The sequence below is a fragment of the Gopherus evgoodei genome, chromosome 8 (genome assembly GCF_007399415.2).
Source record: "Gopherus evgoodei ecotype Sinaloan lineage chromosome 8, rGopEvg1_v1.p, whole genome shotgun sequence".
Classification (NCBI taxonomy): domain Eukaryota; kingdom Metazoa; phylum Chordata; order Testudines; family Testudinidae; genus Gopherus; species Gopherus evgoodei.
Window position 1 is genome coordinate 98,901,669 of NC_044329.1, and position 13,127 is coordinate 98,914,795.

Sequence of the window (13,127 nt, forward strand, 5' to 3'; positions counted from 1 at the left end):
CCGTTCCCTCGAGCACCTTAGGCTCCCTAGAGTGGTGGCTAACTCCCTCCCTGGTGTGGGCAGGGATGCGGTTCCATCCGCCCCAGCCCTCACTGCCCCTGACGACGGACGCGTCATCTCTCTGCTCAAGTGCTCATGGTCACCTCCGAGCTTAAGGCCTTTGGTCTTCTCGGGAGCTGGCATTCCACATCAATGCCCCAAAAATGAGAGTAGTCCGCCTGGCGTGCCAGGGGTTCCAGCGGCAGCTGCGAGGCCGTGGTATCTCGGTGTTTACTGCCAACACAATGGCCATGTGCTTCATAAATAACCAGGGAGGGACATGGTCCTCCCCCCTTTTGTCAGGAGGCCATCCATTTCCGGGACTTTTGCATGGCCCACTCGATGGAGCTGGTGACGTCCTTTCTCCCAGGCATTCGGAACGTCTTGGCACTTTGACTCAGCAGGTCTTTCCTGTCTTACGAGTGATCACTCTGCCCCATGTGAGGCGTTCTGCTTTCCAGAAGTGGAGATGTTTCCTCACATAGACCTGTTCGCTCACCGCGAGAGCAGAAAATGCCAGATGTTCTGCTCCTTCCAAGGTCTCTCCTCGGGATCGATCTTGGATGCATTCCTGATGCCGTGGAAAGGCCAACTCCTTTATGCCTTCCCACTGTTCCCACTGGTTCATTAGGTCCTGCTCAAACTCCGCAGGGGCAGAGCGCGCATCATCATGATCACTCCACAGTGGTCCAGGCAGCACTGATATACCACATTGCTCGGCCTGTCAATATCCGACCCAATAACCCTGCCACCCCACCCAGACCTCATCACTCAGGGCAACGACAGGCTTCGTCACCCGGACCTGCAGCCTCTTCGCCTCACGGTGTGGCTGCTGCATAACTAAGCCGGGGTGACAGGAAGCCTTCCACTTGGTCAACGTACCGGGCCGAGTGGAAGCGTTTCTTCTACAGCTGCAATACGCTCGAACTTGCTCCTACTGAGGTCTCGATCCCCTCTATTTGGCCTGCCTCTGGCCTTCAGCGGCAGGACCTGGCGGTATCATCGCTGAGGGTACACTCGGCAGCCATCTCTACCTTCCAGCCGGGCTAAGGTGGACGTTCCGTGTTCTCAAACTCTATGGGTTCGAGGTCCCTCAAGGGCTTGGAGCGCTTGCACCCTCGGGTGCGCCGCCCATGCCCAACCTGGGACCTCAACCTAGTTTTAACCAGACTTATGTCTCCCCCATTCGAGCCGTTCGCGACCGGCCCTCTGCTATACCTGTCTTGGACGACAACTTTCCTCGTAGCTGTTACATCGGCCAGACGGGTCTCTGAGCTCAGAGCTCTTACGGTGGTTCCGCCGTACACTAGGTTTCACAAAGACAAGGTGCAGTTATGACCGCACCTGGCTTTCCTCCCTAAGGTGGTTTCGGTCTTTCATGTTACCCACAGCTCAACGCAATGGGCACACCCATTGCACTCCCTGGACATCTGTGGAGTGCTCGCATTTATATTATATTACGCTGACAGAACCATTTCGTAAGGTGCCCCAGCTCTGTCACGGTAGCAGACCAAAGGGAGGGCTTGCTTGTTTTCCTCTCAGAGGATCTCATCTTGGGTGATGGCGTACATCCGCACTTGTTATGATTTGGCTCATATTTCCCCAAGCCACATCACCGTGCATTCTACCAGGGCTCAGGCTTCATCTGCCGCCTTGCTGGCTCGTGTTCCTACCCACGAGATCTGTCGCACAGCTCCATTGGTCCTCGGTCCATACCTTTGCTTCGCAGCATGCCCTGGTTCAACAGTCAACAGATGCTGTAGCCTCTGGCTCAGCAGTTTTCATTCTGCCACATTTCACTCCGACCCCACCGCCTACGTAAGGCTTGGGATTCACCTAACTGGAATGGATATGAGCAATCACTCGAAGAAGAAAAGACGGTTACTCACCTTTGTAACTGTTGTTCTTCGAGATGTGTTGCTCATATCCATTCCACACCCGCCCTCCTTCCCCACTGTCGGAGTAGCCGGCAAGAAGGAACTGAGGAGCGGGCGGGCCGGCAGGGGTATATATTGAGCACCATGATGGCGCCACTCTAGGGGGCGACCTGCCGGCCCACTGAGTTACTAGGGTAAAAGTTTTCCGACGAATGTGCACGCGCGGCGCGCACACCTAACTGGAATGGATATGAGCAACACATCTCGAAGAACAACAGTTACAAAGGTGAGTAACCATCTTTTGTTGACAATTATTTGTGACAAGTTTGGTATGAGGAAGGGAGTGGGCCAGTTTTCATCAGAGAAACAAAAAATGTTGACTGACTTTCCTATAGCCCTATTACTGCTAAATAGAGCCCTCTAACAACTGTAATATGCTCTTCTCCTTACTAGTGTATAGAGCAGTGGTTCCCAAACTTTAACAGCTCGCGAACCCTTTTCACTAAATTGTGAAATGTCACGAACCCCCTCATGAAAATGAATATTTTCAGGGATTTAAGTTTAAATTTCCTCAGTGTGATGGATGCCCCAACTGCCCACCCCGCTCTTCCTGGGGCTCAGGCTGGGGTTTGGGCTGCCGACTCCCCTGCTGATGGGGGCAGGGCTCAGGCTGCCAGCCCCACTCTTCCTGTTACTCAGGCTGCCAGCCCCGCACAGAGCACTGGGGTTCAGGCTGCCGGCTCCCTTGCTGACCACCAGGACTTGGGCTGCCAGCCTGAGCTGCCCAGCCCCACTCTCCCTGGGGCTTGGGCTACCAGGCCCGCATGGAGCGCTGGAGTTTGGGCTGCTGGCTCCCACGCTGACCGCCAGAACTCGGGCTGCCAGCCCAAACTGCCCAGCCCCGCTCTCCCTGGGGCTTGGGGTGTTTACCCTGCAAGCGGGTCCCACCTGCTGTCTCCAATGCCCGGGGTCCTCTGGCCACCATGAGTGAAATTTTTCTGGCGAACCCCCTGTAACGTTCCGCAAACCTCCAGGGGCTTGCGAACCCCAGTTTGGGAACCACTGGTATAGAGCAGGGGTCAGCAACCTATGGCACACGCAGGGCTGGCTCCAGGCCCCAGCACGCCAAGCGCGTGCTTGGGGCAGCATGCCACGGAGGGCACTCTGCCGGTTGCCGGGAGTGCGGCAGGCGGCTCCGGTGGGCGTCCTGCAGGCATGCCTGCGGCAGGTCCACCAGAGCCGCAGGACCAGCTGACCATCCGCAGAAACGCCTGCGGCAGGTCCACCGGAGCCGCGGGACCAGCTGACCGTCTGCAGAAACGCCTGTGGGAGGTCCACCAGAGCCGTGGGACTGGCAAGCAGCAGAGCGCCCCCTGCGGTGTGCCACCGTGCTTGGGGCGGCGAAATGGCTAGAGCTGGCCCTGGGCACACGTGCCAAAGGTGGCATGCCAGCTGATTTTTGATGCTCTGGGGTTCCGGCTGCTGCCCCATTGCCAGCCGAGGTCCCAGCTGCCGGCCCCACTCAGCACCCGCTGCTGGCCTGGGGAGCCCCAAGGAACCCCAGGCTGGCAGCAGGCTAAGCAAGCCTGTGGCTGAGACCCCTGCTGAGCCACTCAACCCACTGTCGGCCTGGGGTTCCATTCACTCAGCTGGCAGCAGGCTGAGCGGGACTAAATTCAACTAAAGAGAAAAACAAGAGCAACTAATGACAAAGTGCAAGAACCTAGAGAGCCTCCTGAAGCCCGGTGATAGTTTTGATTTAAATGGACTTGAACTGTACGAAGAATTGAGTACACTGTCATCTGTGTTGCCACATGCAAACTTGTTGATATATATATATATATATATATCTCCTAATGTGTACATTGCCACTCGTATTCTACTGACAATTTCTGTAACAGTAGCATCAAGAGAACAGAGTTTCTCAAAACTAAAGCTCATTAAAAACTATCTCCGCTCTACAATGAGTCAGGAACGCTTGACTGGTCTTGCTATTCTTGCAGTCAAACAAGACATCACTTTGTCTTTGTCATACAATGACATTATTACTGATTTTGCAGCCAAAAAGCCAGAAAGATTGCTTTTAATTAAAAACAAATCCTTGTTTCAATACCTCTTCATATAAATTTCCAATATAATGGTGACAAATTAAAAAAATTATATTATTTGCACCATTCTGTCAAATCAGAATTTTTTCTATAGTGCTGCTTCTTTAGTGCTAGCCCATCAGCATTACAGTGTGCTTCATTAACTTAAACTGGTTTTAATAACATGCATGTGGCGAGTTTTCCAATACTGTAAGCTTATGTTTGTGTTGCTCAGAGCAAGTCAGGCACAGGGGCACCAGTTTAATAATCTCGCCTAGGGCACCATAAATCCTAAGGACGGCCCTGTCTGTATCCATAAAAAACGGAGTCTTGTGGCACCTTAAAGATTAAGATTTATTTGGGCATAAGCTTTCGTGGGTAAAACAGTCTTTAAGGTGCCACCAGACTCTTTACCATTCATGAAGAAATGTGTCCAAGGAACTCATAAGAAGGAAAAGGAATATATGGAGCCCCTTGCCAGGTACTGGCAGCCTTCAGTGGTGACAACCTGGGAGAGTGACCAGCCAGGAGGAGGAAATAGTGCTATGGAGTAGTCACTCTTTGCAGCATGCTCACATAATAACCAGCCATAACCTAGGCAGCAAATCACTGGTGTTCATCACTGCCCCTCTGCAGCTTTACTCCACCAGAAAACTGCAGGGGTCAACAGCAGCATAGTGACTGAGAAAGATGGCCATCCTACTAAGGGGTCATGTGGTACCTGATCAGGAGAGCAGTGATATTCCATGGGGAAGGCCTGGCAGAGGGAGCGGACATTCCTCTGGAGATCTGTTTTATGAGGAGCCAGGATTCCAAATGGATCTTTGCATTCTTCGTGGCTCAGTAGCTAAGCTACCTGTTCCTTCTTTGCATTCATTAATGCCCCACCCACACCATCTGGACCACCTTTTGCAGTAACTTCTCCAATAAGATGTATTTTTGCATAAGTAGAGGAGTAAGCATAACATTTTAAAAACTAAAGATGTATTCTGTTAATGCTTTTAAACTGTTTAAAACTTAAATGATAGTTTGTTCTGTTTTCTTTTTAGCAGGCATTGTATGACAGAAAGTCCAAAATTGTGTGTCCTGTATAAAGCTTTTTGGGGGGAGAAGAAGTCATATTTAGAGAGGAAGGAATGTCTACGCTGCTGTTAAAAAAACTGCTTCTGGCTCTAGGACCCCAGGCTCCAGCCCGACCTTAAATGACTACACCACAATTAAACAGCCCCTTAGTGTGAGCCCTGTGAGCTCTAGTCAGCTGGCACAAGCCAGCCACAGGTGTCTAACTGCAGTGCAGACATACCTGAAGGACTATCTTGTCATTAAGACACTGGACAGAGACTGGTTTCAAATTTTGGCTTTGCAACAGACTTTCTGTGTGGCTTGGACAAGTTGCTCATCTCTCTGTGCCTCAGTTCTCCATCTGTAACATAGCACAATCATTCTTCCTGTCTGCCAGCCTTTCTTTGTCATGTCTATTCTGACTATAAACTCGTCAGAGCAGGGACTGTCTCACTATGTGTTGGTACAACACAATGGAACACCTAGCAGAAACGAGATTCTGGTCATGGATTGGGCCTATAGATACTGTTGTAACACAAATGCTAAATAATATTACGAATTGTTTACTGCAACAAATAAACTGACAGTTTATCCAAGGAGTATGTGACTATATGCAATAGTGCTTGTAATGTTGCAGAAATACAGATAATGATATTTTCTAAAAAGCTATCATAATTCTATCCATATAGTAATTAAGACTCTGATATTTATTTTCTGGCCTTTGATTGATGAAAATATTCTGATATTAAAAGTTAATGGAGCTGGGCACAAACTGCAAGGTTCAGTTACAGCAGTAGAGTCACATTTCCCCAAGGTTTGAGTATGATCTGAACCAGGGTTTAGGTTCAGTCCCATCTCTAAAAGTTGAATCTCAAACTTTTGAATTGTCAGTCCCATCTCAGGGCCAGGTTATGCCAACTTTATTCCAGTTTAACTGTTCCTTAATCCATCAGTAGCTCTGCTGAAGAAAATTGGATCATGGACAAAGTGAGGTACTACTCAGTCTGAGGATGAGTGGCACAATATAGCCCATGTTTTTCACCTGATTATGTTTACATTAACAGAATTCTTAAAGCTTGTTTGAAAGAAAAGGTAGATAGAAAATTCATATGGAATCTTCCATGTATTTTGAGAACATACTTTATTACAAACCTTTACTAAGGTACTGTGAATGGGAATGTACTTTCTTTTATGGTAATGTTATTCCCCTTCTGTGCACAGCCCCTTTTAGTTCTCCATGACTTTTCCATCCCAAACCGGTTCAAAAATGGACCCCTCAGTATCCCCTGCCCATTCATTCTGGGGAACCAGTAGTTTCTCTCAACTGCTGCTGCTTCTCACAATGCCACAGTTGTTGTTTCCCCTTCTCCAGCTAGGGAAAGCAGTCAAGCAGCTGCTGTAAAACAGCCTGCAGAAAACACTCACTTAGCTAGCTCGCAAATGTTGCTCAACCTTTGGACCCCATCTGTGTCCCTCCATGACCCATTTAAATTCCACCAACTCAAGGTCTGTTCTGAAGTGCAGTCAATCACCTCCCAGCTGCTGCCAAGACACTGATCTAGCCTGCTGATCAACCCGATCACACTGTCGACTGAATACCATAATATATACATATTTTAACGAGGCAGCACGGTCTAATGCAGGGTCCTCAATCAGGGGGTTGTGATGAACAGTTCCAGCAGGGTCACAACCACCCTCCCTTTCTCTATGGCTAAGGGGGCGTGGGGTCCTGAAACACTTTTCTCTTGCAGTGTGTGAAAAAGGTTGAGAATGGCAGAGCTAGTGGGCTAAGAGATCATTGGTGGGAGGAATCTGAGCTCAGGACCCCTTAATCGCCAGCCACATTAGCTGGTCTGGTGCGAGTGGTGAATAAGGGACTCCATGAAAATAGGTGAAGTAATTTACTCCTTCCCCGGGACAAGGGAGGAGCAGAGGAGGAGTTGTGAATCTGAGTCTCTTGATTCATTCTCTGGGTTGCTCCCCGGAGCAGCTGAATTACACATCATGCCTAACTGAGAGTAGGTTGTATTCTTTCTACCCCATCTGAGATAATATTATTGCATTTGAATTATTAGGGTTAAGAATTAGTTAGTGATTGCAAAGTACTTTGAAGGGAAAATTGCTATCTGAGTTCTAAGAATTATCATGATTTTCTTTTAAATAAAACTTAGAAAAACAGAGTCTGCTACACTGGGTAGCACCTTATGTGAAAAGTCTCAGCAGGACTCCCAATGAAATAAGATGCTACTCAAAATGAGTAAGGGTATAAGAATCTGGCCCATCAGGTTTATTTTTCTGTATATGCTCAAGAAAATAAGGGCATAAGTAGGGCACTCACATAAAGATAAAACTCATAGTATCTATACACTCAATTAAGTAATACATTTTATTTTGGAAACATAAAATTTTAAAACTAAAATTCATGTGCGTTAGTTATCTTTGACTTCTCCCCATATCTCCCAGATCCTACTATCCTCCTATAGACCCAGAAAGCATTTTATGTTCCTTTCATAACTTTTTTTCTCTTTTTAACTCAGAAAATGACGGTTAGTGTTTGTTTGTTTGTTTGCAGCACTCAAAAGGAGTGAATGAGATGAGCTATCTGGGTTATAGTATCTGAAGGGCTAAGTTATTCTCTTGGAGAGCCATTCTAAATGAGCCTGACCGAGACACTGGATCTGTGTGAAGAAGACTAAGGATATAATAGGATGTCAACTGAGACAGAACTTCCAGTGGCTGTTAAAACCAGCGCAAAGAGAGACTCCAAAAAGAAAGGTAGTAAGTCCAATTCTCTTTATATTGAATGAAAGACTGGTTTTCTTTTACACTTTGATTTATCATAAGCATGCCCAATTGTGTGCTCCTTGTGCAGGTCAAACTGGTGTTAACTTCAGTAGAGTTTTGTCTGTTTAGAAATCATCAGATCTGGTTCTTTCTGTATTAAAAAAAATCACTTTTAAAACAAATAAGATGCAGAAACACCCTAAGCTCCTGCATTATGCTTTATTAGTTTTCTACTTTATAAGCGTGTTGTATTTGTTTTGTTGTGCAAAATAGATAATCTAAATTCTTTACTTTGAAAGTATTCGTTTAGCCACTGTAGCAGTGCGCTTCACCGCTCCTCTCAAAAACCAACTGGAGACCTCTCTGTGCAAACACGAATGCCCTTTTATTTTCAGTGTTTGTTCCCACCACTTTTTATATACAGTTCAATTCAGTCCAGGTAGCCCCTGGGGGGACAGCTAGCTTCTGCAGCTAGCTGGGAACTCCAGCTTCAGGCTCCTCCCTTTCCTGGTTCCCCCTCTTTCTGCTTCCTTCCTGTGAGCTTTATACAGCCCCCTGGCCCATAAAACCCACAAGTATTTCTTCTTTAGCCCAGCAATGAGCCACACCCTGCCAGCTCCAATTAATTCCCCTTAATGAGAGCGGGGGCTAACAGGGGCCTGGCCAGGCCAGCACCCTGTTACAGCCACTTTTAGCAAAAACTGTTTTTATTTTGTTAGATATTTTTTTGTTGGCAAATAATTCTACTAAATGTTTTGTTTGTGTCATCTTGAACTGAGCAAAAGAGGTTAAATGCCCTACTCATCCTCATAGTTTGCATTTTATGCAAGGATCTGCATAAAACACAACAGGATTCTTAAAGGAGATCATGGGGCTTATGGTGAAGGGAATTGTGTTGCGTGCGTTATTGACCACATACAGGATATGTTCCTCCAACATTTTACCTGTATTGTGGTAAAATGAATATAACTGAGTGGAAGAAGAAAACAACAACAAAGAAATAATACACATAATAATTCTACATTCTATCTTAGAGTTAAAATTCAGGATCAGGTTGTGGAGCCTTTATTCACAATGGTGCTTTACTCCTGTGTGTAGCACTATTGAAGTGGAATTACTTGAGTAAGTACTTATCAATGTGAATAATAAAAAGAAGATGATCTTGAAGCAGTGATGACTAGCACGGTACTGCTTGCCTTCTTTTTTGTTCTACAAGGGTGAAAATGAGCCTCAGTTTCACTTTCTTTATGCTTGAGACCCAATTTGAAACTCAAATTTAAAAAAACCAGCCCCCCTGCTTCAAAATAATTGTATTTCTTATAAATCCTGCTATTTTTGTTTGTGTTTCAGTTGCTGGAGGTTAGCCCACTGGAGGGCATTGGTACTGTGTAGCTCTTAGTATGTTGTGTGCTCTTCAAACAGAGAGATTCTCAGACTTTTTGGTGATTCCTCTGTACTTTTGCTTATGTATGGGTTTTTTGTCGGTGCTTTCTTCCACTAAACCTTCTTTTGGGGTAGACTTCCTACTGCTGGGACCTGACCCTCAAAATTCCAGCTAGATTAGGAAGTCCATTAAGCACCTTTAATTATTGGCTTAGGAAGAGAGAATATAAATTAGAAAATTTTGTTATGAGAACTCTTGAGCTATTGGTCTAAATGCGTGAAACAAGATTATTAATTTAACAGACAAACATTAAACATCGTGGTTTAGCTTTGAACAGATAATACTGGAGCTTTGTGGTAGCTGAGAAGGCATTATGTAGATCAGAGGTTCCCAAATTTTTATTTGCTATGCCTGCCTTTGGAGAGTCCTATCCCATGTTTTTCCTCCCACTCCCCAGCCCTGTCTCCAAGCCCTCGGCTTGGCTCCCTCCAGCTTCCTTGCTCTCACTCTGCCAGCTGACTGCTCCCTCAAATATCCCTAGCCAGCTCCTCTTTCTCCCTGGCCACACTGCGATCCTTACCAGGCAGCCCCCCGCTGACTCTACTCACTGGCTCCAGCTGCTTCCTCCATGCTGCTGCTGCTGCTGCCTGGACCCTGCTCCCTTTGCCGCTGCCTGTTGTCACTGGCCCAGAGTCTGGGACACGTGCAGGGAGAGGTGGAGACCTGCTGGAAACAGACACTGTGGGAGCTGGCTTGCTCTCCAGTCCCCACTCTGGGGCCTCCCTTTGTGTGCCAGCTGCTGGACCACTGTGCACAACCCACTGCTGGAAAACCTATGATGTCGATCTAAAGAGGTCCCCTCCCTTGCCAAGATGTACAGCTGAAAGTAGAGCCGGTCAAATTATTCATAACCAGCAATACTTATTTTCTCTTGGCAATTAATTCCACATCTCCTAATCTCTTTGTTTTAATATTTACCAAATATGGTTCAGGCAAACACAAATATTGGCAGATTGGTTGTTTACACACTGTGATTATTCTATTTGTGGTTTGTGATTGGTAATTTAAGTCACATGGCATTGTGTCTGCTCCATAAATGAATTGGTGAAACTTTTGAAAATAACAAATAATTAGCTTAGGGATTGAGTTTTTGGATGAGTAATTTGTGCTAAAATTCATGCAACTTTCCAGATTCACAAGCATCGTCGCAAATCTTCAGGAGCTGAATACTTTGTGGTCTTATCCCCACATAATATACAACATATTTTATTCTCCCTTCTCTCCATCATGTAGAAGTGGCTGAAAAGTGATCAGTCTACAGCAGTAAAACATCTCCAGAATTAATCATTTTCTGTATTGAATGTATAAGTCTGACTGCTTTGAATAACAGCCAACAAGCTGCCGAGGTCACAGTAGAATAGTTTTTTTGGACAGGCTATGTATAAAATTCAAGTAATGTATTACGTGTTCAAATCCTAGGTTGTGAAAGTGAGAAGAAACTTGATTTGTTCATTACTTTTCATTGGTTCATGTCGCACCATGTATATCTCAGCAAATGAGCCCTAACCTAGAACAATGTGATATGATGGACATTTGGAAAAATTTGTGTTTTTGAGGTTCATTAACTGATATCAGAGGGGGAGTAGCAAGTGCACAACCTGAAGTTATGTTTGTAGACACTGAGTTTAGTTAGCCAGTGGAAATTACTATTCCCAAGAAATAAGTCTTTGCTTTATAAAGACTCCAGTGAGTCTGTGTTTATTGTTTTCTGACAGCTGCTTCCATTTAAAAGCAGATGTGTGCGTCTATCACAATTTAATCTGATATTCTAATGCATACAAGACAACCTACAGTATTGCATTGAGCAAGTATGTACCTGTAAACTCCATATCTTTACAGGACAGACTTCCCATAGGTGTGTTGCGCATTTAAAGTCTATATCAGGGGTAGGCAACATATGGCAAGGGTGCAGAGGGCGGCACACGAGCTGATTTTGAGTGGCACTCGCTCTGTCCGGGTCCTGGACACCAGTCCAGAGGGCTCTGCATTTTAATTTAATTTTAAGTGAAGCTTCTTAAACATTTTGAAAACCTTATTTACTTTACATACAACAATAGTTTAGTTATATATTATAGACTTATAGAAAGAGACCTTCTAAAATGATTAAATATATTACTGGCACACGAAACCTTAAATTAGAGTGAATAAATGAAGACTCGGTACACCACTTCTTAAAGGTTGCTGACCCTGATCTATATTGACTGAAAGAGAATAAGCATGGGTTTGGGATTAGGACATAGGGGCTAAATTGTCTTTCCAGTTGTACCATAGGTTATCTCTGTGTTTTTAGCTACACCACTGATCTGTCTTTGGCTCAGTTTCCCAATCTCTATAAAAGTGATAATATTTCTGGCTCTCAAAGGCGTATTGTGAAGCATAATCCATTCATGTTTGTAAGATACATGGTGGAAAGTGCTATAGCAGTGCAAAATATTGTCATTAATAAGGTGAAAAAAATGAAAACATGGTTAAGTTGATATTGCCAACCCATTTTGGGTGTTGCATAGCTGTTTTCTGCAAATGGATTGAATAACGTGAACACCAAAATTAGAATTTGAATAGCAATTTTATGTATATTATATATATTTTAATCAGATGAGGTACATGCTGACCACCTAAATCAGAGTGCCTCCTTAGTACTTTTTGAGTTTCTCAAAAATGTGGATGTTTCAGAACTAGTTTTTTTTATGATTCCCAGTGGGGGGGAAAGATAAATAAAACTGGGTATGGATTTAAATCAGGGATATCAAACTCCAATGACCACAAGGGCCATTCCCCCCCCAACAGCTCCTCCAATCTACTCCTTCAATGAGGCCCCGTCCCTACCCCACCTCTTCCCACCCCTGCCTCACCCCCATTCCAATCCCTTCCGCAAAGTCCCCACCCCAACTCTGCTCCCTTCCTGCCCCTATTCTAACCCCTTCCCCAAATCCCCGTCCCTGCCTCGCTGCTTCTCTGCCTCTTCCCCTGAGTGTGCGGCTCCCCGCTCCTCCCTCCTTCCTCCTGGAAAATGCTAAGTGCCGCAGGCCACGTGTTTGAGACCCCTGATTTAAATACTCTGTCTGTGATTGATACTGGTAATGACTTAAATGGCGATAATAAGTTGACAGCTTAGTTTTTAACTTGACTTATATGCTGGACAAAAAAGTTCCTATAAATAGCTGGTATTAACAGTAGTCTGATTATGCCAATACAAGAGATTCTGATGTATAGAACTAGTTGAAGTTTTTTGAGTAAACAATTTTCTTGCTGAAAAATGGAGTTTCATAAAAACATGAAATGAGAATGTCATTTCAAATTAAATTTGTCTATGGAAAAGTTTAAAATGAAACAGAATGAAAATTTGAGGAATCTCTAACAAATTACTTTTTTTTTTTTTTGCCTTATTGCCTCATACAAGGTGATCCTGGACAAAGGGTGTTAGTGATGTATAAAGAGGCATATAAAATGCAAGTACAGTTTATTGTCTCCAGCTTGCAGTACAGTTTATCATGGGCTTACTCATTTGCAGGAGTTCATGGTGCCCACATTCTGCAGTTCACTGATGGCCTATTCCATGTATGCACTTATGGTGCTATAAAAAGAATTTATTAATAATCGTATTGAAAGATTTTAAATAACATAGGACCAGTCTAGCTCAGGGACTGCCTGGTGCCCTCTGTTTATATCACGGCAACTGAGATCTGTAGGATTGGCCATGTTGATTTTCTCTGAATATACTGGGAGGGCTCAGGTGTGGGCCCACATTGGAGTAAAAGCGCAGGAGTGGTATCCTGCAGGGCTAAGTTAAGCCTTTTGTGTTACTTTGTGCATAGTGCCCCTCAGATTTTAGCA

The 13,127-nt window shown here is 45.1% G+C and overlaps 1 protein-coding gene across 8 annotated transcripts in view; it reads left to right on the forward strand.

Moving 5' to 3' along the window:
* DAB1 (DAB adaptor protein 1) overlaps nucleotides 1-13,127 on the forward strand; it is a 744,092-nt gene that overhangs the window by 541,338 nt on the left and 189,627 nt on the right. For all 8 annotated transcript variants that reach the window (XM_030573268.1, XM_030573273.1, XM_030573274.1 and 5 more), the window contains one exon: nucleotides 7,638-7,840. In XM_030573268.1, coding sequence (XP_030429128.1) covers nucleotides 7,774-7,840 — 67 coding nt within the window. In that variant the 5' untranslated portion in view covers nucleotides 7,638-7,773. The remainder of the gene's footprint in view (nucleotides 1-7,637; nucleotides 7,841-13,127) is intronic.